Raw genomic sequence first — 25,756 nt, forward strand, 5'->3', positions numbered from 1 at the left:
ATATGTGACTATTGCTTTTGGTACCAAAGCTAGTAATTTAGTGGCATGTTGCCTATGAAAACATAAACAGGTACACATGGATCATCATAAATCACTTAAAATTCTATAAAATTTTTACTAAGCTATCACCTAGATAATGAAAGGATTTAACAGTGACTCTTATTCTTAAAATATGAAACAATTAAATCAGAGCCTTTATCAACTAACTTGGGATGACTGGGAAAAGCACTTACTCATAACAGAAAAATAAACTTCCCAAGAAGCTCCTTTCAAAAAGAATCTTTGGGGGTGGAGGTATCTTTGTGCCAGTTAGTCACTCCCCATTCTCTGCCTTCTCTTCCCCTACTCCCAGTCCCCTGGAAACCACCTCTTCCTCCCCCCTCTCCTCCCCATCTCTCTGTATCTGGATTTGCCTATTCTGGAGGTTTCATGTACATTGATTCATACAATATGTGGCCTTTTGTGTCATCCTTTTGTGTCTGGCTTCTTTCACTTAGCATAATATTTTCAAGATTTGTCCACATTGTAGCATGCATCAGTACTTCACTCTTCCTGGTTGAACTCTGTTGTGCACATGTGGCACATTTTGTTTATCCGTTCATCAGTTGATGGAAATTTGGCTTCTCTCTACTTTGGGGCAATTATGAATAATGCTGCTATGAATGGTACTGTCCAAATTTTTATATAGCCATGTTTTCATTTCTGCTGGTTTTGCTAGGTCACTTAGGTAACTGTTGAACCTTTTAAGGAACTGCCAAACTGTTTTCCAAAGTGTCTGCAGCATTTTCTCTTCCACCAGCAATGTATGAAGTTTCTCCACATCCTCACCAATACTTGTTGTTACCTGCTTTTTTTTATTGTAGCCACCCTCATAGGTATGAAGTGGTATCTTATTGTGGTTTTGATTTGCATCTACTTAGTGACTAATGATGTTAAGCATCTTTTCAGATTCTAAGTAGCCATTTGTATGTCTTTGAAAAAATGTCTTTTAGATTTTTTTATTATTATTTAATTGGGTTATTTTTGCTGTTGTTTATATATTCCGGAAACCAGATCTTTATCAAATATATGATTTTAAAATAATTTTCTTGGGGCACCAGGGTGGTTCAGTCGGTTAAGCACCTAACTCTTGATTTCGGCACAGGACATGATCTTGGAATCCTGAGATCGAGCCCTGTGTTGGGCTCTGCACTCAGTGGTGAGTCTGCTTGAGATTCTTTCTCTCCCTCACTTCTCCCCTACTTGCACACATGCAAGTAAATAAATCTTTTAAAAATGCAAAAATAATTTTCTTCCATTTTGTGAGTTGTCTTTTCACTTTTTTTTTTTTTTTTTTTTGCTTTTCCCTTTTCTAGTAATGCCCTTTGATGCACACAAGTTTTTTAATTTTGATGAAGTCCAGTTTTTTTCTTGTGCTTCAGGTGTTCTAAGGAACCATTACTTAATCTTAAGTAATTTATACCTTTATTTTCTTCTAAGAGTTTCATAGTTTTAGGGGCACCTCGGTGGCGCAGTCAGTTAAGCGTCTAACTCTTGGTTTCAGCTTGGGTCATGATCTCAGGATTGTGAGATTGAGCCCTGTGTGGAGCTCTGTGCTCAGCGTGGAGTCTACTTGGGATTCTTTCTACCCCTCCTGTTCATGCTTGCTCTCTCTCTTTCTCTCTAAAGTAAATCTCTCTCTTTTTTTTAAGTTTTATAATTTTAGATATTGGATCCATTAGAGTTAATTTTTATGTATGATGTGAAGTAGGGATCCAAATTCATTCTTTGGCAGGTGGATATCCAGTTGTCCTAGCAATTGAAAATACTATTCTTTTCCCCACTGAATAGTCTTGGCACCTTTCTCAAAAATCAGTTTGGGGGCTCCTGGCTGGCTCAATCAGTAGAGCACATGACTCTTAATCTCAGGGTCATCAGTTCAAGCCCTACATTGGGTGTTGAGCCCACTTAAAATAAAATTTTTTAAAAAATCAATTGGCCAGAGATATTGTGGGCTTATTTCTGCACTCTCAGTTCTGCTCCAATGATCTATATTTCTGTCCTTGTGCCACTACCATGTTGTCTTGATTACTGTAACTTTGGGGTAAGTTTTGAAATTGGGAAGTGTGAGTCCTCCAACTTTGTTCTTTCTCAAGACTTTTTTACTATTCTGGGCCCCTTGCCATTTCCATATGAATTTTAGGATCAGCTTGTCCGTTTCTCCAAAACTAGCCATTGGAATCTTGATAGGGATTGCATTAAATCTATAGATCAATTTGGAGGCCATCTTAAATTTTCCAATTCCTGACATGGATGTTTTTCCATTTATTTAGGTCCTCTTTAATTGCTTTCATAGCGTTTTATACTTTAAATATAAATTACCTTATTATATGTATTCCTAAGTAATTTATTATTTTTTATTTTATTTTTATTTTATTTTTGATGTTACTGTAAATAGAATTGTTTTCTCTAATTTCACTTTCAGATTGTATCCTGCAACCTTGTTGGGTTTTTTTTTAAGATTTTATTTATTTATTATTTATTTCAGAAAGAGATAGCAAGAGAGAGCGCATAGGGAAGAGAGGGAGGAGCAGCCCCCCCCCCCCCCCCATCAAGGAGCCTGATGAGGGACTTAATCTCAGGACCCTGGGATCATGACCTGAGCCGAAGGCAGACGCCCAACCATCTGAGCCACCCAGGCGTCCCTGTATCCTGCAACCTTTTTTAACTCATGTATCATCTCTAATAGTTTTACTGTGGATTCTTTAGGATTTTCCGTATATAAGATCATGCCATCTACAAATAGAAGTAGTTTTACTTTTTCTTTTCCTGTTTGAGTGCCTTTTATTTCTCGTTCTTAACTAGTTTGCCCTGGCTAGAACTTCCAGTACAGTGTTGAATAGAAGTGGTGAGAACAGATATCTTTGTCTCGTTCCAGACGGGGGGGGGGGGGGGGGGGCTTGCACTTTTCACCATTAAGTATGATGTTAGCTTTGGGTTTCTTGTAGATGCCCTTTATCAAGTTGAGGAAGTTACCTTCTATTCCTAGTTTTTAATCATGAGAGGCCACTGGATTTTACCCAATGCTTTTTCTGCATATTGAGATAATCACATGGGGTTTTCCCCTACATTTATTCTATTAATACACTGTATTACATTGATTGATCTTCCTATATTGAATCAACCTTATATTCCTGGGATAAAACCTGCTTGCTTATGGTGTATAATCCTTTTTATATGTTTCTGGATTTGGTTTGTTAGCATTTTGTGTGTCTGTGTCATAGGTATATTGATAAATAGTTTCTTGTGATGTCTTTGGTTTTGGAGCAGGGTGATACTGGCCTCATAAAGTGATTGGAAAGTTGTAGTAATTTTTATAATCTTTTGGATTGTTTTTTTAGGATCGATTCCCCCAAAAAAAGCTTGTACATTTTTAAGTTACTTGATAAGTATTGTCTGGTCATTTTCCAAAATGTTAAATCATGTTTATTTGTTGGAGATTAACATTGTTTTTCCAAAATAATGGTCTTTCAGAATTTATTTTTCTTTACTCTTTCAAGTACTTAAAAGATTCTCAGAAAGGCAAAGCCAAGCCCAGCCTTTCACAACACATATTACTTAATACCTGCCTGGCAGAGCAGCTCCAAAGGAGCTGGGATTCAGCATTTCATCCAGCAAATTGTTTGCACTTCTATGAAGAATAGAGTTTCTCCACTTCAGTACTATTTGGGGCTGGATTAATTCATTGTAGGGGACCATCTTGTGTATTGTAAGATGGTTAGCATCAATGGCTTCTTTTCACTAAATGACAATAGCAGCTACCACCAGTCTCACCCCCTCACCCCCAAGTTGTGACCAACAAAAATGTCTCCAGACATTGCCAAATTGTCCCCGTTAAGAAACGCTGATCTAGGGGCGCCTGGGTGGCTCAGTCATTAAGCGTCTGCCTTCGACTCAGGGCGTGATCCCGGTGTTCTGGGATCGAGCCCCACGTCGGGCTCCTCTGCTCAGAGCCTGCTTCTTCCTCTCCCACTCCCACTCCGCCTGCTTGTGTTCCCTCTCTCGCTGGCTGTCTCTCTCTCTGTCAAATAAATAAATAAAATCTTTAAAAAAAAAAAGAAACGCTGATCTAAAAACTGATATGTGTTGGATTTCCTATTAACTATCCAATAAATTTATCTCTAATTTTGAATTCAGTGCCTTGCTATATATTTGGCTTTGGATCTACATTTGTCTGAGTCTTTGTCACCATGTGTTGATGACTTTCAAATCTATATCCTTAACCATGTTTCCTCGATGGATTCCTAGAGCTTGTTTACAGTTTCCTGCCTTGGTGTTCTACAGGCATCTTGAGATTGGTTTTTCAAAACGAGACTGATTCTCTTCTGTCCCCCAAACTGTTCTTCTTCCTTTATTCTTGGTCTCCCAGGTCAGGACCCTACCAGTCAGTTCACTTCTCTGTCTCCACCTCTCCCGTGAGATTCACTGCCTGAGTCTTTCTAAATTTCTAAATCCTTTCTAAATTTCTAGATCCTCTGTCCTAAGTGTCACTTCCATAGTGGGCAGATTCATCTCACCTCGCTTGCTGCAGCAGTCCTTAACTTCCAGCTTATTCTCTCTGCTGCCTCTGAAGTGCCCTTTCCAACATGCATGTCTAATCCTGTCAGAGCCCTCATGGGCTGGCCCTGCCTACCTTTCCAACTCCATCCCCCAGTCCCCGTACTTTAGGCTCTGGCCATACCAAACTGCTTGCAGGCCCCTTGCCTCATGCCCTTGCCTGACGCTCATTCTTCCAGCTGCAGTTCAAACTCTGTCTCTCCTCCAGCCCTTCCACTCAAAGAATGACTCTCATCTTCTGCTACACCTGGAGAGACCTGGGTCTTCACTTAGGAGGCACTGCAGGAATTGGTTCATACGTCTGTGTCCCTGGTGATCAGATAGTGTCTGGAGAATGGGAACCACAGTTTCTTTATCTCTGCCTGCTCGCCAGGTCCAGAGGGCACTCTGTAAATCTGTGTTGAATAGCGAATGAAAATGCCTGGAGCAGGGGCGCCTGGGTGGCACAGTGGTTAAGCGTCTGCCTTTGGCTCAGGGCGTGATCCCAGCGTTATGGGATCGAGCCCCACATCAGGCTCCTCCACTATGAGCCTGCTTCTTCCTCTCCCACTCCCCCTGCTGTGTTCCCTCTCTCGCTGGCTGTCTCTATCTCTGTCAAATAAATAAATAAAATCTTTAAAAAAAAAAAAGGAAAGAAAATGCCTGGAGCAGAAAGGGGCTACCTGGGATTTTAAAGTAGCTGTGGGGTTGTTTTGGTTTGTTTTTTGTTTAGTTCAGTGAGCTAAACAAGTTCAGTGAGAACCAACTAGGTCATGGGTGCCAAGAACGGAAGGAACAAGGCAAGATCTTTGCTTAGAGAATTCACATTACATCTAATATGAGATGGGAGTACAAACAAAGTTTAGCACAGAGTGATAAGGGCAAGCATAATTCATAAAGTAGATACTGCGAGTGAACTGGGTCTGCATTCGGGGAAGACACCGTCCCCACCCCTGAAATAGGCGGCTTCATTTTTTTTATTATTAACATATAACGTAGTATTTGTTTCAGGGGTACCTGTCTGTGACTCATCAGTCTTACACAATACACAGCATTCACCGTAACACATAAACCCTCCCCAATGTCCATTACCCAGCCACCCCCACCCTCCCACCCCCGCCCCACTCCAGCAACCCTCAGTTTGTTTCCTGAGATTAAGAGTCTCCTATGGTTTGTTCCCTCTCTGGTTTCGTCTTGTTTCATTTTTTTCTTCTCTTCCCTATGATCCTCTGCCTTGCTTCTCAAATTCCAGTCGTTGAGATCATATGATAACTGTCTTTCTCTGATTGACTTTGAAACAGGCTTCTTAAAAGTATGAAAAGGTATCATTTCATCCCACTCTAATCCTTTCTGTGTTCAGTCAACTTCTATTTACTTTGACTTTTTTAAAATGACTTTGGCTTGATCATGCTTATTAAATCAGTTAACGTCGTCAGCCTCTCCTTGTGTTGCAGTACCTGACCCTGTGCTTGTGTGATTGAGTGGTTTAGAAATGTTCCAAAATCAGTCCTCACCAGTTTTTTCATTATTTACTATGTCCTTGATTTTGTGCCCCTCTTTTGAGGATAATGGTGCAGGAATCCCATGCTCCTGCCTCCTGATCTGAAGCCTTTGACTTACCATAACATGTGTTCTTCACTGTAGTCCTGCAGTATTTCATAATTAAAGCAAACTGGAGTCCTATGTACAGAATATACAATCTAGAGAAATTTTTATCGTTTTATAGAGTTCCTAATAATAATCTCTAGGTCAATATGGCTTCTTTTTCTTACTAGTTTTCTTAACAGTGGCCCTACCTATTTCCCTTCCTCTGCATAGTGCCTCTTAGCTTGTAACTTAACTAGTTAGTAAATACAACTTTATTCTTAAAGATTAAGGTAATTGATCCTTAGGGAAGCCCTTGCATGTGGTGTCCAGGAGCCATGAAAGTGGGTTGCTTAGGAAAATGAATGAAGTTATTATACTGTTAGGAGTGAGGGTGGCAGTGGTTATTTACAGAGAAGGGAAATATGGATAGGTAAAAGAGCAGACAGGGAATTAGGGAGAGATTATGGGCTCTGAACCTGCTTCGTCTGCTGTCACTGTGGAAGTCGGAGGTGGCCGTAGAAGAAGTTGATGCCAGGAGGGATGCTAGGGATTGGAGATGAACCTGTGTTGGCAGGTGAGATGGTATAAGTATGAAAAGAAAAGGATCTAGGGCAGAATAATAGAAGACAGACACAGGGCAAGTGACCCAGGAGAAACCAGAGAAGGATGAGTTTGACAAGTAAGAGGAAAACCAAGAGAAAGATATTCCAGAAGCCAAAGGAAGAGTGAAGCTTCATGGCATCACATGTTTTAGGATTAAGGGCTAAATAAAAAAAGACCACTACCTTTGGCAGGTAGGGGGATCATGAGTTAAATACCTCACAAGAGCATGTTAGCAGAAAGGCGAGGGAGGAGGCCTGACTGCGGTGGATTGAGGAGTGACTGGGAAACCAGCGGTGGGATGTGGACACACAGACCACGTGCTCAGTGTATCCTCTTCCTTTTGGGTCAGAGATGGAGCACATACAAATGAAAACCTGAGCGTGTCCATAAGGTGAGGTAGGGACAGAGGAAATTGGTTAAACATATGGGAGCAGGTGTCCGCAGGGTCTGAGAAGGAACGACAGCAATAACCAGGTTGGATGGGTTTGCCAGGAAAAGGCACAAGGACGCCTGTTTCTCCAAGACAAGAGGGAAGACCATTGGAAATACTAAAGGCAGATATTTGTGAAAGGGAAGGGAGAGAAGTTGGGAGTATTCTACCTGGCAACGTCTCTCCTCTCCGTGAGGTAGGGAGCTATGCTAGCAAGTAAGGGGGACTGGAAGAAAGTGGGAAGGGATATTAGGACAAGGTCAACACCCTGAGTTGTCAGGAGTGACTCCGACTAAGAATAATTACAGTAGTTTAGTTCATCAGAGGATGAAAACGAGACATTTATGACGGCTCCACCTCGGCACAGCTACCTGCCTTGCTTCAGTGGTGCTTATCAATTCCGGCACAGGACTGGAGAGCGTCTGTGCAAGTAATCCAAGTTGTGGATGGCCCCATGGGGGAGCCGACTGACTGTCTGGAGCAAGCAAACTGAGGACCTTGTTACAGAATGCACAAAATGTTTGGGTAAGTACTGGACCAGGAGTCCAGCCTTCTGGTGCTCTGATGCCAACAAGCATTCCCCACTCAGAAGAAGTTGGGAAATAACGGCAGATAGTTTTCTCATCTATTCTTTGGTTTCATTCATCCCTAGAAATGTTTTTCTAGTTTTGTTATGGCATTTGAATGTGGTTTTTAAGTATATTCAATAAAAAATAGATAAATAAAAGCATATTCAGTAAGATGTCATCACTGTCTCCTATGAGTGGGGGGAAAATCAGGCGTTGGGAAAGCATGGAACTCACAGCAGCTGGCCCGTGTACCATAGTTTGGTCTTTTTAATAAAGAACTCTTGATGTGATTCCCAACGTTGAAACTGGCGACTGATATTCAGGCTATACAAGATAAGACTTGAAAAAGCCCCTTGAAATATTATGGCAATATCAGTAAGAAGTGTTTTTATCTCATTCTTTATTTTAAAAAAATGCATGTGCACATCTGTCCCTTTAACAGCTTGCATACTTCAGGAAGCTAAAACCTTTACAAAGCATGTTGAGAAGTCCTACACACTGGCCCTTGTTTAACTGTGTTCACAGTTTTCCCTGCTCAGTACTGGAATTGTGTAGGAGAAAGTGTTCACTATCAACTATTCTCTATGAATAGGGATGTGTGTGGATTGAAAGAAAAACTATATGCTCTGGTGTTATCTGGTAAAGGAAAGAAAGAAGAATAACCTAAGAGTTCTCATGCCAGCCTCAACTGCCATCTAAAGTAATTACAAGAATCTGTCATCACCTCACACAGTGACTCAAGGAACCAGAGGTCGGCAGATTGGCAGGCCAGGTGTCAACTGTGAGGTAAGGACTGCAGCCAGAGAAGTGGCTCCGGAAGCCTGGGGTTTCATCGCTGTCTCCACCTGGAGGCAGCCCTTAGAGGTGAGGCTTGCTGTGGTGGCTCTGGTGAGAACCCCAGTTGGGTCATCCACTTGCCTAGCTCCGAGCATGAGGAAACTATGAAGAAGCAAACAGAAAAGCACGTGCATGCACGCGGACACACACATTTGTTCGTAAACTTGCTTTTTTTTTTCTCTTAGCAGCAGAAATGCATAAAAACAGCTGGCAGAATAGAAGACGTGGGAGAAGGAGCCACCAGCAGAACCCTTGGTTCAGACAACAGGGTTCTGAAGAGAGGCAAGTGCTGCTGCCCGGGGCCACTCGAGCCCTGTGGCGGCCTGAGGTGTGCGGGAGTCACCAGGGCTCTCACCGCAACGCAGGGGAGGCCGCTGCTGCAAGTCAGCCTGCCTGCCGCACTTGGAGTGGTGAGGAGATACGGCCACGCTCTTCTTTCTTTTCAGAGTGACCGTGACCTCTGGCCCGAGCATTAGCCAGAGGCTTAGAAGTAGACAGTATCAGATAGAACTGGAGAGCTGTTTTTCTAGTTTGCAGACTTTTTCTGTCTCCCTTATTTCCCAGCCAATGAAAATAGCTTTCTGGAGACCTAATTTCATTAATTCAGTCAACATCTAAGTCAACATCATGTACCCGCTACCCAGCTTAGAAAGTAAAACCTAGTCTATACTGAGTTAGTCCCCAGTGCAAACATTTTCCATTCTCAACTTACTCTTCTTATGGCCAGAAGTCCTGTTGGCCCTGGACTGTGAACCAGTGTCCCCTCCTGGTGTGAGCGTGTTATCTCGTGCTGAGACTAGATTGTATTTCCTTCGTGCTGAGTCTGCATCACAAGAGGCCAGCATTCCAATTTTAAAACTCTTCCACACTTCAGACCTCCTCCTAAAATGGACAGATTTCTAGCTACAGGGTCAGAAGATGACAAATACCAAGATGCTTCTCTAGAACAGATGAACCTAAACGGTAACAAAAACCATCAAAACGTGCAAAGAACCAGGACTTCGGAATTAGGAGGTCCGGATTTAACACTTTGCCTTCTTCTATGTGAATTTGTGCAAGTTACTTAATCACTGAGTCACTCTTGTACAAAAGAGAGCTAATACTTACGAGTTTGCGTACTGCATGGAAAGCCTCTGATGGGCTGCTTGCCTCTGAGTAGGCCCTTCATACATGGTGGGCCTCATTAGTGCAGAATAAGATCTATTACTCTAAGCCGGAGTCGCAGACTTGACCCATATTGTAGAACAATCAGGACAGTGCCCAGTGTTTATATGTTTTTTAAGGAGAACCATGGATACTTTCTGGGCCCCAGGCCTTCCCACAAGAGTACAACATGTAGCAAAATGTGATCTGTGCAAGAAGAGAGTCTCAACTCTGCTCTGGCAGAGTCATGTGGAAACACACTGGGCAGCCACCTTCTGGGCTCTGTGTGGAAAGAATGGAGCAGCAGTCCTTGGGCTAGAAATGCAGACATTTGTCGTGACACTTAATCCTTCCTCCTCTTGCTGCTGATCACGCATGAGCTGCCGCAGAAAGCTCCGGGCCATAAAAAGGGAGAATAAATAATTTTTCTGAAACTTCATAGTTAGTATTTAGAGACAAAAGAGAAAGTTCTTTCATTCCTTCAGCCTAGTTATTCAATTTGTATTCCTTTGCGGGATGGGGAGGAAGTTCTTGATTTTAAAGCAGATTTTGTCAGGATTCTAAAATTAGGTGTTTTGCTCTATCATTATATCCTTCAGCCTGTAATTGCCACAGAAGCTGCTTCTGGCTTTGCAAGTCAAGTGTTTAAACCATGGCTGTATCCCAGTATTAACTGAGCAAATCGCCTCTGTGCCTTGAACCCCAGTTTCCCCATCGGTAAGGTGGTATGGCCAAGTAAAATTTAAACACTTTGTACTGCTAAATCCAGTAAAGAATAAAATGCACCTGGCCTTGTAACTGCTACTGACCTCACAAAATGCTCAAGTGAGGAGATAAGGAAAGGGAATTACTGTGTCACATATCCTGTTAAGGATGAGGAACCAAAACCTTGTCCTAAATTTTGTGTATTTGTAGTAGGTAAACTGCTTTCAAGGAGAAGGGAGAGATCAGGGCTCCCAAGTAATCAGAAGGGTCAGAGGGCTGGGGTGCAGGCCATGGAACTGATCTCTGCAGGATCCCACAGTCAGAGAATAACTGGGACTCACGCGCTTCACTGCGAGTTACCATGACTGTGTGTCAACAGGGGTAACTCAGTGGCACAGCAAAGCTCACAGGATTCTGGCCACGTCGGCGATGACGAGGCCCCATCGACCTCATCCGGCACAGCTGGGAGTTCTTCCGTGCCAGGTGAGGCTGTCTGTTGGACAGTAGTCCTCCTGTGGCCCTGCCTGTGGGGAAAGATGAGACCTTGTCCTGCCTCACCATCTGGTTACAGCTGCTTGGGGTGCCCTTCTCAGCCCTGTCTTCGCTTGCGTGTGGGTACACTCCGTGTGTGTCACCAGCCCATTCCTGGCTTATAGGACATTCTGGAGCAAATTGAAACACTAAACATCCCGACTGTGTCAGGAACGGGGATCCTGAGGCAGACGACTCCCCATCATGGGCACAGGATGGTGACTGACAACATTAGCCCACCTCCTGCCCCTCAGAACAGACGGGCCTTTGGGTTTCTTTGTGGGTGGGTCAGTGCAGTGTTCTAAGTTGAAGTGGATTTCATTTCTTTTGACTAAAGATCTGCCAGGGTATTACTTTGACCCAGAAAAGAAACGCTACTTCCGCTTGCTTCCTGGACATAACAACTGCAACCCCCTCACGAAGGAGGGCATCCGGCAGAAGGAGATGGAGAGCAAAAGGCTGCAGCTGCTGGAAGAAGAAGACAAGCAGAAAAAGGTGGGCTCCACACTCCTGGTGGCCACCCTGTCCCCTCGACTGGTGACAGGAGGTGCCGGTTAGGTGCCCCCAGAACACTTAGCATGGTGCCCTTGAGGAAACATGGCGTCGCGCTCCCCCATAGGAATCTGATGAAGAGAATAAGAACAAGCAAGAAATCTCCCACTGCCCCTTTTCTTACCTGCAAAATTTCATCAGTGATTCTCACGTCTTGTCCTTCCCTGGAGGAATCTTGGGAAGTGGCATGATACAGTTTCAGTAACCGTGTATCTTAAATAGAAAACCATGGTGTGTGGTGTGGACATAAGGATTTCCTGCATCTCTTCTGGGGATTAGATGCTAGGACATTTCAGTGGTTTACGGGGGCCCCGGGGTCACCACGGGTCAAACAGGAAGCATGGTGAAGACCTGAGTGACCCGGGCTGTCCTTGAGCTCACTCGCAGGCTGGCTTCATCTCCTCACCTGGTTCTCCAGGAAATTGACGGGGAGCTTAGACGTGGGCACCAGGCCAGCTTTCCAGCTCATGTGTGCCTTCTTGTGACAGACTTTTCCTCTTGCCAAAGAGAGGAGACTGTCAGATCTCTATACATGTAATTTCTGCCAACTTAGTACACCTGCTTCTTCATTAGATCCTATGAAACTAAAAACATTCTCCATTATCCCATGACCTAAAACTTCATTGAATCTTTTGTTTTTTATTTAGAAAATAGCCAGAATGGGCTTTAATGCGTCTTCATTGCTACAGAAAAGCAAGCTGGGTTTTCTCAATGTCACCAGTTACTGCCGGTAAGACAAAGCCTCGTTAAGCTTTTTTCGTGAATGTTCTTTTCCTGTTCCTTATTTCCATGGTTCAAGAAGCCAATCAGGATAGGGCACCTAACCACTCTGAGGAGTCCTTACAGTTGGGCGCATGGGGGAGGAGCACAGCCTGCCTTCTGCTAAAACCAGCCCTGAGAAAATCATTTTCCCTTTAGAGCAAGGGGAGAGGCTGCTCCTGCAGGAGGCCAAGGAAAGAGAAGGGATCTAGGCAGAGAAACTCAGCAGACATTTCTCAAGATGTTTCCTCTATGTTACTTGAAATCATTTTCAGTGTCATGAAGGTCCTATAACTTCATTCCCGTGAGATTTCTGCCTCCTTCTCCCCTTCCAGTGAGTTGTTCACCCAAAATAGAGCATTAAAGGGATGTATGTGTACTAAACTTCATATACTTGTGATGTCTGATATAATTCTAACTAAAACCCTGTGAGCTAGGTTGATACTTCCCCCAGTTTTCAGAAGGGACTAAGGCGGAGTGGAGCGATTGGCTCAAAGTAAAGCTAGAAAGGACGGGATCCCTGTGGCTTCAATGCCTGAGCTCCTGAGCCCTGCCTCCTGCTGTGCACGGGCCTCTGAAGAAACATCACATGGGGCACAGCACTTATCTTGGAGCGGCGCCCCCTTTGGGGAAGGCCAGCCACGCAAGGGTTCCCCGCCAGGGTAGGGAGGGCAGGCCTCTCCTGTATTCCCCTCCTGAGAAGGCAAAGAGTTAAGGTCTAGTTAGATCTCTTGTCCCCTTAAAACCTGCTCTGTTCTTCGTGGGGTGGTGGCCGTGATGTGGAGAAGGAAGGGTCTCCATATCTGGCTCTTTCTCATTGGGCGCTCTTCGGCATGCTGTTCCATTTCTCAGGCACGTTCATCTCGAGAAAGAGTTGTACTAGATGATCCAAAAACAAATTTGTCTAGTTCTAACTTTCTTTGACCCTGTGAGTGGGCCACCATTTCTCAGGAGTTCAATAAGTGAGATTCTTTGGGATCCTGCTCAGCTCCATTGCCGAGAATTACTTGGGAGGAGAGATGGCTGACTAGGGGCGGTGGTCTCCAGGGGGTGGGCCAGGGCAGAGCTTCCGAGTCTGCTTCACGGGTGTCTAGGCACAGTGTCCATGCCCTTCCCACCCCTCTTTCCCTCTGCAGTTTAGCTCATGAGCTGCGAGTGAGCTGCATGCAGAGGAAAAAGGTCCAGATTCAGAGCTCGGATCCCTCCGCTTTGGCAAGCGACCGATTTAACCTCATACTGGTGAGTGGGAGGGAGCTCCCTGTGGGTGTCAGAGGTATAGCTTTTATCCCCTGACACTGCGTGGCTTAACCTTGGCTTTCATCAGGCCTAGTTATGTGGAAGCCAGTGCCGTGAAAGCAGGTGGTGTCCCCTTGGTTTTACGGTTCTAACGTGTGCCTGCTGGCTGCCCGCTGACAGGGCAGGCCGTGCTGACCATGCTTACCCCCACTACAGCTCTGTCATTTAGTCTGGGAGCCTGGGCCCACCACACACTGACTGAGAACTAGCACACAGTAATTTCCCCTTGGGTGTGCTGGGTACAGACTAAAAGGCACACAGTGGACCAGGGGCTTCTAATCCTTCCTATTCTGGGGCAGTGTCTGGTGGCCACACCTAGAGCTCCAGTGTCCTTCAGTAGCAACCATGTGTTACTCCCTCGCTCGCTGGCTCTGACCTGAGTGGCAGGGGCCTGCAGGCCTGGAGTCCTGGGCCTGCACTTCCAGCACTCCTTTATCACATCACTTACAGGGAGCAGGGAGTCTTCTCTGCGATAGGTTAGACCTGGGCTGGAAGCCAAGGCTAAAGCCAGAGCCAACTGCTTGAACCCAGGGTTCAGAGAAATGTTGGCAGAGGACACCAGGGTCTGCCGAGTTAGACCAGAAGCTTGAGGCTACAGGAGATCATGGTCTGCCCTGCAAGCCCTGTCCCTCCTGGAGGCCAGGGGAAGGCTGAGGAGAATGAGAGGATACAAAATGGAGAGCCTCAGCCTGCTGGACAGGACTGGAATCTGAAGCCGCAGAGCTGACCCTTGAGGTCTTGCCCCAGGAGACCTCAACAGGAGAACCCTTACATGAGGGGCATTCCACGACGCCCATTCTCTCCTGTGGCTTTACTTCCCCAAGGGTCTGGGGCTACAGTTGGACCTGAATCTGTAGAATACTTTCTTGCGGTGCATTCCCCTCCGGAGCCACTTCCCTGGGGTTCCTGGGTAAAACTGGGTGGGGACGCACGTGCTGCGTAGGATGGCCCAAGCCCGCAGTCCTCGTGCTTCCTCTCACACAAGCCTCACACTGGCGCAGAGATCTTCCCAGTCACCCAGAGTTAGAGATGACTGGCTGGCTGTGTGGACTAGAGTTTTGGGAAGGGTGCTTTGCCACCTAGAGATCAGTTTTTCCAATCGGATTCTAGTCACTGTGATGATTCTTCAGGAAACATGCTTTCTGAGTAAACTTGCAAAGTGAATACATTTTCACTAGCATCCAAATCCATGTATGTGTGTACGTGTATTTATAAATATATCTAAAACACATAAATATGTGGGATTTTTGTTTTGAAGTAATTATTAACCGCATTTTTTAAATGAGAAAAAATAACTCACATCCCAATGCAGTCTTTTCTATTGTAATTTTTTTTTTTCAGTGCAGTGGGCTTGCTTTTTTTTTTTTTTTTTTTTTTTTTTAACTTGGTGGGGAGAAAAGTGCCTATGTAATGGGAATCCAATTTTGTATCCTCCTTTTACCCCTTCACAGGGGTATAACTAGCATTTTTCACATTGTATGTGGCTTTCATGATGGCTACATGTCACCATGTGGCCCATGTAAACAGTTCACCTGGGTGGACTTTGAGACTTCCAAACACAATTCTGAGTGGAGTCACGGTACAGATGGACCTCAGACCTCCTGACAGTGCCCCCTCACTGCCCTTAGGCCTCCTCCTGATTGTGAGACCACATAGCTGTCAGCATTGCCCATTGACGGCTGGGCTGAGTAGGGGCAAGTTAGGTTATTTCCATGCTCCATGCTCTCTCGTGGGTGGGCACTCACCAGGGGAAAATGCACAGAGCATGGGATCCTAGAGAGATGGGCAGATGGTCTTGGGCAGCTCGCCTGGCTCAGCCAGAAGGTGACCTATAGTCTCTTTTCCCCTCCAGGCGGATACCAACAGTGACCGGCTCTTCACGGTAAATGATGTCAAAGTCGGAGGCTCCAAGTATGGCATCATCAGCCTGCGAGGTCTGAAGGCCCCCTCGCTCAAGGTGCATATGCACGAAAACCTCTACTTCACCAACCGGAAAGTATGTTGTCTTTCCCATTAATTAGCCTTGCAGCCCCCTTTGCACTTTGGATCCAACGGCCCTGCTGTAGTTGGCCCAATTCAGAGGAGACGAGAGAACTTTGTGAAGAAGTGGGGGGGCTTGAGTACCTATTTTCCCCAGGGAAAATGGAGTCGTAGATCTTGAGAACCCATAGGGGAAGAAAGAGGCCTCAGGAGTTTCTTTTCTTGGAAGAGAAGTAAGTGTCGATAGTTGGGAGAAGACATGAAACTTCTTTAGGCTTGAAGGGCTCCTTTAACTGGTTGTACAGAGCTTCCCTCCAGGAGGATCAAGGTGACCCGAAGGAGCCCTTGCCAAGCACAGAGTTCTTGGGCTGTGGACTGAGGCAGCCCGAGCGGGGAGTCCTACAGTGCATCAGTCGCTCAGTCTTTGGCCTACACAGAGGTTACGTAAATAAAGAGATTACAATACAGCACAGCTTGCTGTCTAGGGAGCCGCCTTTAAATTCCCCTGGGGTGATGAATGCACGTGAAGAAGCAGTGACCTGAGCCACAAGATGGCTACAGGCTGAAAATGGTTTCTGGGTGAAGTGAGAATCCAGTATGCCTTTCAGGGTTACGTTTGTCCCCTGCTACTGCGGAGACTCCAGCCCCAAACCAGAGAGTATACCAGGGGTCTCACTGCGAGGTCCATGCTGATGACAAAGGACCGAAGTCTGGGGGTTGCTTCCTCTCTGTTCCTATCAAGGCCCTATGTGATGGAGCAGGGGATTTGCCTGTTCTGGTGCTTGTTCTAGCCCCTTTAAAAGAAGTAAGACCTGGAGAAAGAAGTCCCGTGTCTGTATCCGCATTAGTTATTCCATAGGAAAGCATTTGTCTTTCTCTCTATGAGTTGGCAGTCAAACCAGTCTTGCTTTGTGCTTCCTCACCAGGTGAACTCTGTGTGCTGGGCCTCGCTGAATCACCTGGATTCCCACATTCTGTATCTTTTGGCTGATGAAGAGGTTTGGTGGGCAGGCCATGCCCCGGTGTGGAGCTGGGCATCTGTGGGGTTTGTGAGGTGGCATCTTAGTGGCCAGAGGTCTGCCCCATTTTGTATGCATGTCTCACCCTTTAGGAGAGAATAGTGCAGCTCGGGTAGAGAATGAGGATTGCCATAGAGCACAGAGAAGTCGCGGAGTTCCCAGGGTGACATTGATGTTACTATGTGCCGGACACTGTTAGGAAGAGTAAAGCCTTAGGCAGGAACCCCATATCCTCCTGAGGTGAAGGAGGAGGAGCTCAGAGCTACATTGGTCTGAGGGTGGGCCAGGCCTGTTGTGGGGGGAGACTGAGGGTGGGCATCAGTAAAGGGGAAAAGGGAATCCTTTGGCATTGGACATGAGTGTGTGGGCTCTGTGCCTAGGGTCCCTGCCAGACATAGCCTTCTTTCTTTTTAATTTTATTTATTTATTTGAGAGCAAGAGAGGGCATGAACGGAGGATGGGTGGACAGAGGCAGGAGAAACAGGCTCCTGGCTGAGCAGGGAGCCCAATGCGGAGCTCGATCCTAGGACCCTGGGATCATGACCTGAGCTGAAGGCAGATGCTTAACCGACTGAGTCACCCTGGCGCCCCCAGAGACAGCCTTCTTTAGAGCAGTCTTCATTCTAGTCTCTGCCCTCTCAGAGAACAATCAGGGCTCTTGTACTAAGAGCACAGGAGTGCAGGGTCAGGCTGGCTGGACCCTTCCTCTGGAATCCCAGGGCGCTGTTGATGATGGACAAGACAACTGTCTGTCCTGTGCTTCTGGGAGTAATATGGTTTGAGCCAAAGCCACATGTTCATGAGTCTCGTCCATGGTTCAGTTTCATAATAAATGAGTTCTCAAAACTCTGACCGCTCGTTATACCTAACACCTACTTCATGAGTTATCACGGGGCTCACGTTAGTTGACCTCTGTGAATGTACTTAGCACAGTGCTTGGCACATCATGGGTTCTCAACACGCGATGGCTGAATTGGAACCTGTTGGGGTTTTTTTAATTTGTTCCACGGCACTCCATTTTTAAAAGTCTAAAGTACTTTAGAGATCTGGTTATAAATTTTACATAAGACAAACACAAAACTGTGTGTGGCCTGTAAATTGAACATTTTATGTGGCTTTCATTTGGTGGGATTCTGTGGGGGACAGGACCACCTGTTACTGTGGTGATCTTACCAGAGGACAGAAGAGACCAGATCTTAAAGGAGAGAAAACCGGAGCCTTGCTCTCATTTCTGATCTTAAGACAGGATGACATTTTCCCAGGTTTCTCTTCTTACACTAAGGAGAGAATAAAAATCCGTATAACTGGGTTTAAAGAGCGTGGTCGATGGTAGCTTCATCAGCCTCTTGCCCTCTGGTGGTCATTTCAGGTAATCTTCAGGCTTCTCTGCACCTGCTGCTTCTGCTGAAGGTCATGGAACCTTCTCCCTTTACCAAAATGGCACCTTGTTGGGCCCAGTCCTCTGCATTTCCCCCCACAGAATGGGGAGAGGTTAGACTGCAGCTCCCTTCCTGGGCTCTTCAACACCTGTGGCCTCTGAAAGGACTGAATCTGATACTGGCCCATTCGTATCACATGAAGCTTAAGGGTAATTTGGATCTTAGTCCTAGTAACTAAAAGTACACCTGGGTAGGGACTCCCTTCCCACATCCTCACCCTCCAAACGCAGAAGCAAAAGAGGTTGCTTTAGGAAGGACTTGGGCTGCCCAGCTGCAGGGCTATCGTTTATAGCTTCGGCAGGCTCTCTAACTAGAGATACTTAACACGGGGCCTACCGCCCAAGGCAGCGTGACATGCACACGTCACACATTCAGACTATCAGGAATGTTGCCTGATTGCTTTGCAGATGTTTACTGTTTTCAGTGAGGCGTGTGTGTTCGTTGCAGCAAAGTCCACTGAGCAGATGCAGTCCCTGTGCGTGTGCTGGAGAGGGCGGCGCAGCGGGCGCTCAGTCTCTGCAGTGATGTCCGCAGGGCAGTTGGATGCTAGCGGGATGGAGGGACTGGGGTGGCCTTCCTGGAGGTGACTCCTGCATGGGAAGGAGGGGACGGAGCTCCCAGCAGAAGGAAGAGACAGGAGGGAGCTTGGCACTTGGGGCAGCAGTAAGTGGTCTAGTATCCACGAGGTCTCTGGCAAGGTGAGGTCCCCGGTGCTGGGATGTTCTGGAGGACTATGGCCCTGGAGGTGTATCTTATGAGAGGCTGGCAAAGGGTGAGACCTCGGGGGGCGGGGGGCGCTGCTGCAAGACTGTGGGCAGGGGAGAGGGTGTGGTGGCTGGGCAGAGATGGAGAAGAGGCTCAGGGTCTAGGCCAGGCAATGTAGGTGATCGGAAGTCCGAAGGGGGAGACTCCCAGAGGGTGGTCTGGAGGCCACCAGCAAGCATGTCATTGGAAATGGTACTATGTGGCCACAGTCAAGACCGGAGACCTCGGGGAGGATATTTCACGGGGAGGTGGGTGTCGGACCTGGGTTTCAGTGGGCTGAAGAGTAAAAGGAAGACAGGGGAGTGAGAGAAACACAGACTCCTCTGAGAGAAGTTTAGCTGTGAAGGGAGAGGAAGCAGATCAGTCGGAAGACAGCCCAGTAGACACGTGGGTGAGGCACAGACAGAGGCGGTTCAGGGAAAAGGAAACCCAAGTGACCGTGATCCGATCTGTTGGCACCCCCGGCTATGGTCGGGAGGCTAAAGCTAAAATGATGGCATGTCAGTTTACACCCGCTCAGATGAGCACGAAGCAGGCTGTTTGCAGACTACACGGCATGACCTCCATCCATGTGCTGTTAGGTCCATTTGTGAGCGGCATTCTTTTTTAATGAAATAGACTAGAAAATAATGAGTCCCATATTTAGTAAGAGCAAATATTTTATGACCCTTTTCAGTTCTTTGTGTGTATGTAGTGTGTGGTAGCATAAAATGAAACTCATATCATGGGTTCAAGAAAACACTGCCTTAAATTAGCAGCCTTCCACACATGGAGTACGAGGCAGGAAACCAGGAGGGGCTGCTTGTTCCAGCAGCAGAGCAAAAAAAACCAGAACAACGTAAGTGCCCATCAGCAGGAGACAAGACAGATGAGTTGTATATTCATACAAAGGCGTGGTCCACCACGAAAGCGAAGAGATTGGAGCTACAAAATCAACACGGATGGATCTAGAAGACAGTGGAGATGGAACAGTTGTAGAAGAATAGAGCATGGCCCAGAACTGAGACCAGTTTTAGAATGTGATTCTGGGTAGGGGAGAAGGAAGAATTGGACTGGGGAGGCGTCAGGGAGGCTTTCAGATGTGTCTGTGATACTTTTTTCCTTTTAAAAAATCTGAAACTAAATATGGAATATGTAAACGTGATAAATCTGGCTCATGGTGTTACAGTTTCTTGAAGGGTACTAATGCCCACTCTCTTCCCAGAGGAGACCCTTGTACTTGACTGTCCTTAACAGCTTTTCCAGGCTGTGCCTCATGGGAATTGCAGAGACCCCAGGCTGTGCCACCCTGCTCCCCGCGTCGCTGTTCGTCAGTAGTCATCCAGGTACCAGGTCCTTTCCCTTCAGAGGAGGAGGCGCTCCGAGGGAGGTCTCGGTCCCTGCCTCCCAGGAGCTGCAGCCCACAACGGTATAGACTCCGTGGTGCAGGCTCAGACAGGAGGGGTGGGACCACGGGCTGGACGAGCCCAAGCCAGCCTGCAGCAGCACTTGTAGGAGAATTCCTGAAACCTGACCCAGGATTTGTACCAGAAGTGTGTACGTCTTTACACACCCCTCCTTTCGGGTCACCTCAGCAGCCAGAACAGTTAACAGTACAAGAGAGCAGAGTATTTATTTGGGCTGCCCGTACAGATGGTGCAGAAAAGCCTGGCGCCTGCTGCTGGCGATGCTCACAATGTGTGGGCCTGAGCGCAGTCTGACTCTTCCTCGCAGCATTCTGGGTATAAAGTTTGCAGTCTTTCAGAGACTTAGGATCCATTAGATAAGGGTCAAGCCTCTAAGAGAGCAGGCCTTCAGGCAGACCTGGCCGGAATCCTGGCTCTGCCCCTTACCAGCGTGAACAGGCTGCTTACATCCTGTGAAAAGAACTCCCATCTTCCATGGAGGATTAAAGGAGTAATGCACACTCAGCCTGGGGCCTGACATTTCTTCGTGAGCAAGCATATGTGGCAGGAGTGTGGGTATCACCATTTTTACAGATAAGGAAGCTGAGGCAAAGAGAGGTTCAGAACCTGCCTTACAGTGGTGTCCCAAGTCAGGATAGTGGTTCCCTCTAGGCAAGAGTGGGGAGGTCGTAATTGGGAGGGGTATCAGGGTACTGGAATGTTTTGCTTCTTAACCTGAGTGATGGTCACGTGGCTATTTACTTTGTGATAACTCGCACTCTGTATTTGGGGTGTGTGCCCTTTATGTATTATTAATTAAAAGACTTATTTTAAAAAATGTTTTGCTTGAGATCACACATCTAATAGTGTGATGTGGGACTGAAACCCTCTTGCAAAGACACCACACTGCCTCCCTGACGGTAGTAGTTCTAACACTGCTACTGGGAAGTCAGGAAAGAGTCACGTGCTGTTCTCAGAATGACCCCTTTTGAGCCGGGTGCCCCAGCTGAGTGTCTCTTCTCTGTTACCATAAAAGCCAGAATGGGGCCAAAGTACAGATCTCATAGCAACCTTCCGGGAGGTTTCCCAGACCGGGTGGTCACTGGCCTGGCAGCACGGAGGGAAGGTCCCTCGAGAGCAGCCACCTTTTATATTCACTGTTGCCCTCAGCAGGAGACCGGCCTGGCATGCTCTGCAGTTTCCGGATCCCTGGGGCCTGGTCCTGCGCGTGGTCCCTCAACATTCAGGCGAACAACTGCTTCAGCACAGGTGAGCCGCGGCTGCCCCCACAGGTCCCCAGAGGAAAGACTTTCATGGACTTCAAACCCCCGGTCCAGACTGAGTGATGCTTGTCTCTCTGCCCCATCTCTGTCTCTGTCAGGCTTGTCTCGGCGGGTCCTAGTGACCAACGTGGTGACGGGCCACCGGCAATCCTTTGGGACCAGCAGTGATGTCTTGGCCCAGCAGTTTGCTCTCATGGTTGGTTGGATTGGGGGAGGGGAGCGATGTAAAGTATCCCAAGGGTGGAAATTTTGCTGGATTGAAACTGGATTCCTCTGTGTGGCATCCGGTTGTCTCTCTTTTTCAGGGGGAAAAAGGAGGGCATCAGAAAGGATTAGCAGGTTACTTGGCGATTATATCTGCACTGGACGAAAGTTGGGTGATTCAGAAAGGCCTGGCCAAACTGGCTTTAAGCAACTTCCTATTTAAATGAATTGTTAGCCGTTCTTGAGTACTTGGATTAGCCGGCAGGACAAGTAATTTTTTTTTGACCTTTAAGTTAAGTCCCAATTCATAATACTAGCATACACAGTTTTCAAATTACATATTTTATAAATTTAAAAATCGAACTTCTAGTCAATACTGCATTTCAGAGGCTTGCTCACTGAAAATGCCATCTTTCTTTAAAAGTGCGGAGGAGAGTGTGCCGACCTGCTTTCTGCAGTAAACACGGTGCACTCTGCGGGTTCTTCAGCCGTCTGCCCTGTTTGGGACTGCAGGCCGTACCTGGATCTCTGATCTCTCCTACTCCATACTCCCCCTGGCTTCTCACAAAGGATCTTGGTAGCCATAAGGCACCATCACTTGAGCTTCACAGAGGGAGGCCTAAGGGGCCAATGCAGCTGGGGGGGAGGACACTGGAAGACACCTGGGGTCCAGTTCTTTGACCGTTTCTCAAGGAACCCTTCCAGCTCCACCAAGGCTCAGAGCCTGACCACACCATCACCCACAGCTGTAACCCAGGGGCTGGGAGAGGTGAGGCAAGGCAGGAGTTGTGTTCTGGAGGGTGCACCCTTCCCAGCCTTAGAGGAGGTGGTACGAACCATTCTGTCTTTCCATAGGCTCCTTTGCTGTTTAATGGCTGTCGTTCTGGGGAGATCTTTGCCATAGATCTACGTTGTCGAAATCAGGGCAAGGGCTGGAAGGCCACCCGCCTTTTCCATGACTCAGCAGTGACCTCTGTGCAAATCCTCCAAGAAGAGCAAAACCTGATGGCATCCGACATGGCAGGAACGGTAGGGTAGCACTGATGACTCAGGCCACTGGGGCCACTGGCCTATAGAGCTCTGCCAGGTGAAGGGCTCTTCAGAGAAGACCCTCGTGTTGGGGCGCCTGGCTGGCTTATTCGGATGAGCATGTGACTCTTGGTCTCAGGGTCATGAGCTCGAGCCCCATGTTGGGTGTAGAGATTACTTTAAAATAAAATCTTTTAAGACCGAGAGGGAGAGAGCCTTCTGCCAGACAATAGCAGGGGAAGGGCAGCTGGAGACCAGGAGAGTGGTGAGCTGTGTAGGGCAGTTGCTTTGCTGCGCACTGGGAGCCCAGCCTGCTCTAGACCAACATGAAACTGGTTTTGGTGCTTTTTAAATTTAGATTTTCCTAAGCCTAGGAGGTGTTTGGAGACCTGCCTTGCCCTTCCTGGGTTCACTAGTGTACCTGCCGGACCCTCGGTAATGGCCCCTTGTGCTTTCTACAGATCAAGCTGTGGGACCTGAGGACCACTAAGTGTATAAGGCAGTACGAAGGCCATGTGAACGAGCACGCCTACCTGCCCCTGCACGTGCACGAGGAAGAAGGAATTGTGGTAGCAGGTACCTGGGGAAGGGGAGGTCTGTCTGTCCCACCAAATAAAATGGCAGAGGGAGAAGCTACTCCAGATCAGAGCCGCATACATGGGACTGTGGACTGTTGGTCGGAGACACTAGATGGGACGTAGAATAGGACATCAGTAAGCAGCCGCCAGTTGGGACCGCCCTTTGTCCTCACATAAGTGGGAGAACATCACCTCAGTGACAGGCACATTATGTGCAGTAAAACAGCAGCTTGGGAGACCTGGGTGTTCACCTGGTCAGCATTCAGTGTGACCCTTACCCATCCTGTTTAAAAGCTTGGCCTCCCTGTTCTTTGTGCTCACTTTCCAGCAGAGGATGCTGAGAAAAGAAATTAAGGTCCTTGTAATGGAACTGGTCCCTGGTCCCCTTACCACCGTCCCTGCACATCCATAGCTGCAGATACGAGCAGGGGTGTAGAGCCACTAAACCCCCTTGAAACAGGCTACAAGTTGATCACAGATTTTGCTGTTTCTGGGGCAACAGAATATTTTGACAGCATGAAAGTTCCATGGTTTACACATGCGATAGTAAGCCCTTGACTTAAGGAATACGTTCTTGGTCTTGACATGTCCTCAGATTCACAGATAGGCCTACAGAATGTACTTGTTCTCGGTGATTCTTTTTTTGTGCCAAAGCATCATTTTGTCAGAACTTTCTCAGGCTGTTTACTACTCTCCATCCCCAGCAGCAGCTTCCTGTTTAAGCCTAGATTCCATCTAGAAGAGCCGCTGTGCTCTGGATAACAGGAAAGAGAGGAGCCCACTGAGAGGCAGACGTGCGTGGTGGGCTAGTGCAGTCCTCAGAGAGCCACGCAGCCTGAACCATCACAGCCGAGGGAGTGAAGTCCGTGAGACCGTGAAGTCTGTCCTCCTGTCCTCTGAGATCTCCAGTATTGTATCTGGGCTGCTGCAGCCAATGGCTGTTCGGTGCCACATTCCTCACAGGAAGTCCCCAAAGACTTATCTGGTCTTAGGAACTGAGCCATTAAACCAGAAACAGCTCTGGTGAGAGTTGTCACCTGGTGTGTCCCCAGGATATACTGAAGTGAAGAGATCTTCCCTGGTTACTCTTTCACAAATAGGAAATCAGTTGCATGTCACTAGACCAGGGGGCTGGGCTCCCCCTTGAGCAGCCCTTGACACAAGAGCAGCAGAGCGGCCACTTGTTAGCCAGGATGCCTGGTGACACCAGCCAAGGTGTCACAAGCCAGCTGGTGCATCTTGTCACTTGGAATACCTGCAACTAGTTGTGATTCTGGAGCACTAGGGAGACCTGTAACTTTGATTTTCAAGAAGTACATACTATCAGCAGAAATAATCTCCACTGGAGTTTGTGTTCTGGCTCCAGTGGAGCCCCATCTAGGGGAATCATGAGAAGCCACGTCCACATGTATGCGGGCCCTCCTGTGTGTTCTCACTAACCTGCCCTGTGTCTTCCCTCTTCCTTAGTGGGCCAGGACTGCTACACGAGAATCTGGAGCTTCCAGGACGCCTGCCTGCTCAGAACCATACCCTCCCCACACCCCACCTCCAAGGCTGACATCCCCAGTGTGGCCTTCTCTTCGCGGCTTGGGGGTTTCCGGGGAGCCCCAGGACTGCTCATGGCCGTCCAGCAGGACCTTTATTGTTTCTCCTACAGCTAATTCCACAGGGTGCAGCCTGGAGGGATGTGGATTTGACTTAGGGAGTAAGGAGCAACCCTGCTTCTGCACAGTTGCTGTTTCCACCGAGGGCATTTTAAACTGATGCTCTGTGTACACAGACCCCACCCAGCTGCTGGGAAGTGGGTCCTGTTGTATGTGGGGATGCTTCAGTTATTTCCGTTACGTTGTGAGCTCAGAGAGCTCGAAAATCCTTTTCATAAAAGGTACTTATTTCCTTGTTGAATTCCTTAGAGTAGTCTGTGCCCCCCTCTTTTTTTTGAAACAAAAAATACTTTTCTAAGGGCTGAAGATTGGCAGTAACTAAATTAAAGCTGCTTCTTTCACCAAAAGCCCTTTCAAGAAGCCTCATGAGGAGACTGGGTGAGGCTGCTAGTGCAGTCAGTGCCTAGCTCCCAGAAAGCCGGGCACGAGGACTGTAGAACGCCAGCTGGGGAGACAGGGAGGGGGTCATTTCTCAGAGTCTCTAGAGAGAAAGATTGAAGGCTGGATTTTGGAGTCATTAAAAACCTTCTCAGACTCATTCAACATCCACAGCAGACCTTGCTTTCTCCTTTTACCACCATTCATAGGCATTGGAAGGATAGATGGATCTTTCTAGATGCTAGAGGTTTTAAACAGGTCCTAGCATGCCTTTGTTAACAGCTCCTGTTTCTAGTAATGGTGACTTGAGTGTCAGATTTAAGGACCCCATCTCAAAGAAAATTGGCTTTGACTTTTTGTAATCTAGAAGCAGCACTTTGTGAGATGTTTATACAGCGTTCAAGAGCCTGTCTTTCTACCAGACAATAAACTAGAAAGAACCGTG

The 25,756-nt window shown here is 47.2% G+C and overlaps 1 protein-coding gene across 6 annotated transcripts in view; it reads left to right on the plus strand.

Moving 5' to 3' along the window:
* The window catches only part of DCAF4 (DDB1 and CUL4 associated factor 4), a 30,662-nt gene extending 4,906 nt beyond the window's left edge, over positions 1–25,756 (plus strand). Inside the window, exons 2-16 of one of the 6 annotated variants that reach the window (XM_045807883.2) lie at positions 7,605–7,720; positions 8,357–8,550; positions 8,787–8,883; positions 10,829–10,932; positions 11,318–11,475; positions 12,180–12,262; positions 13,428–13,530; positions 15,440–15,583; positions 16,494–16,543; positions 20,036–20,115; positions 21,346–21,444; positions 21,557–21,654; positions 22,518–22,691; positions 23,153–23,267; positions 24,737–25,756. In XM_045807883.2, coding sequence (XP_045663839.1) covers positions 8,795–8,883; positions 10,829–10,932; positions 11,318–11,475; positions 12,180–12,262; positions 13,428–13,530; positions 15,440–15,583; positions 16,494–16,543; positions 20,036–20,115; positions 21,346–21,444; positions 21,557–21,654; positions 22,518–22,691; positions 23,153–23,267; positions 24,737–24,930 — 1,491 coding nt within the window. In that variant the 5' untranslated portion in view covers positions 7,605–7,720; positions 8,357–8,550; positions 8,787–8,794 and the 3' untranslated portion in view covers positions 24,931–25,756. Of the gene's footprint in view, positions 1–2,947; positions 6,737–7,604; positions 7,721–8,356; positions 8,551–8,786; positions 8,884–10,828; positions 10,933–11,317; positions 11,476–12,179; positions 12,263–13,427; positions 13,531–15,439; positions 15,584–16,493; positions 16,544–20,035; positions 20,116–21,345; positions 21,445–21,556; positions 21,655–22,517; positions 22,692–23,152; positions 23,268–24,736 lie in introns of those variants that run through there. The other 5 variants (XM_087856096.1, XM_087856098.1, XM_087856095.1 and 2 more) reach the window with 5 other exon arrangements.

This window comes from Ursus americanus, chromosome 26, assembly GCF_024610735.1.
Source record: "Ursus americanus isolate L20-20 chromosome 26, mUrsAme1.1.p, whole genome shotgun sequence".
Taxonomy (NCBI): Eukaryota; Metazoa; Chordata; class Mammalia; order Carnivora; family Ursidae; genus Ursus; species Ursus americanus.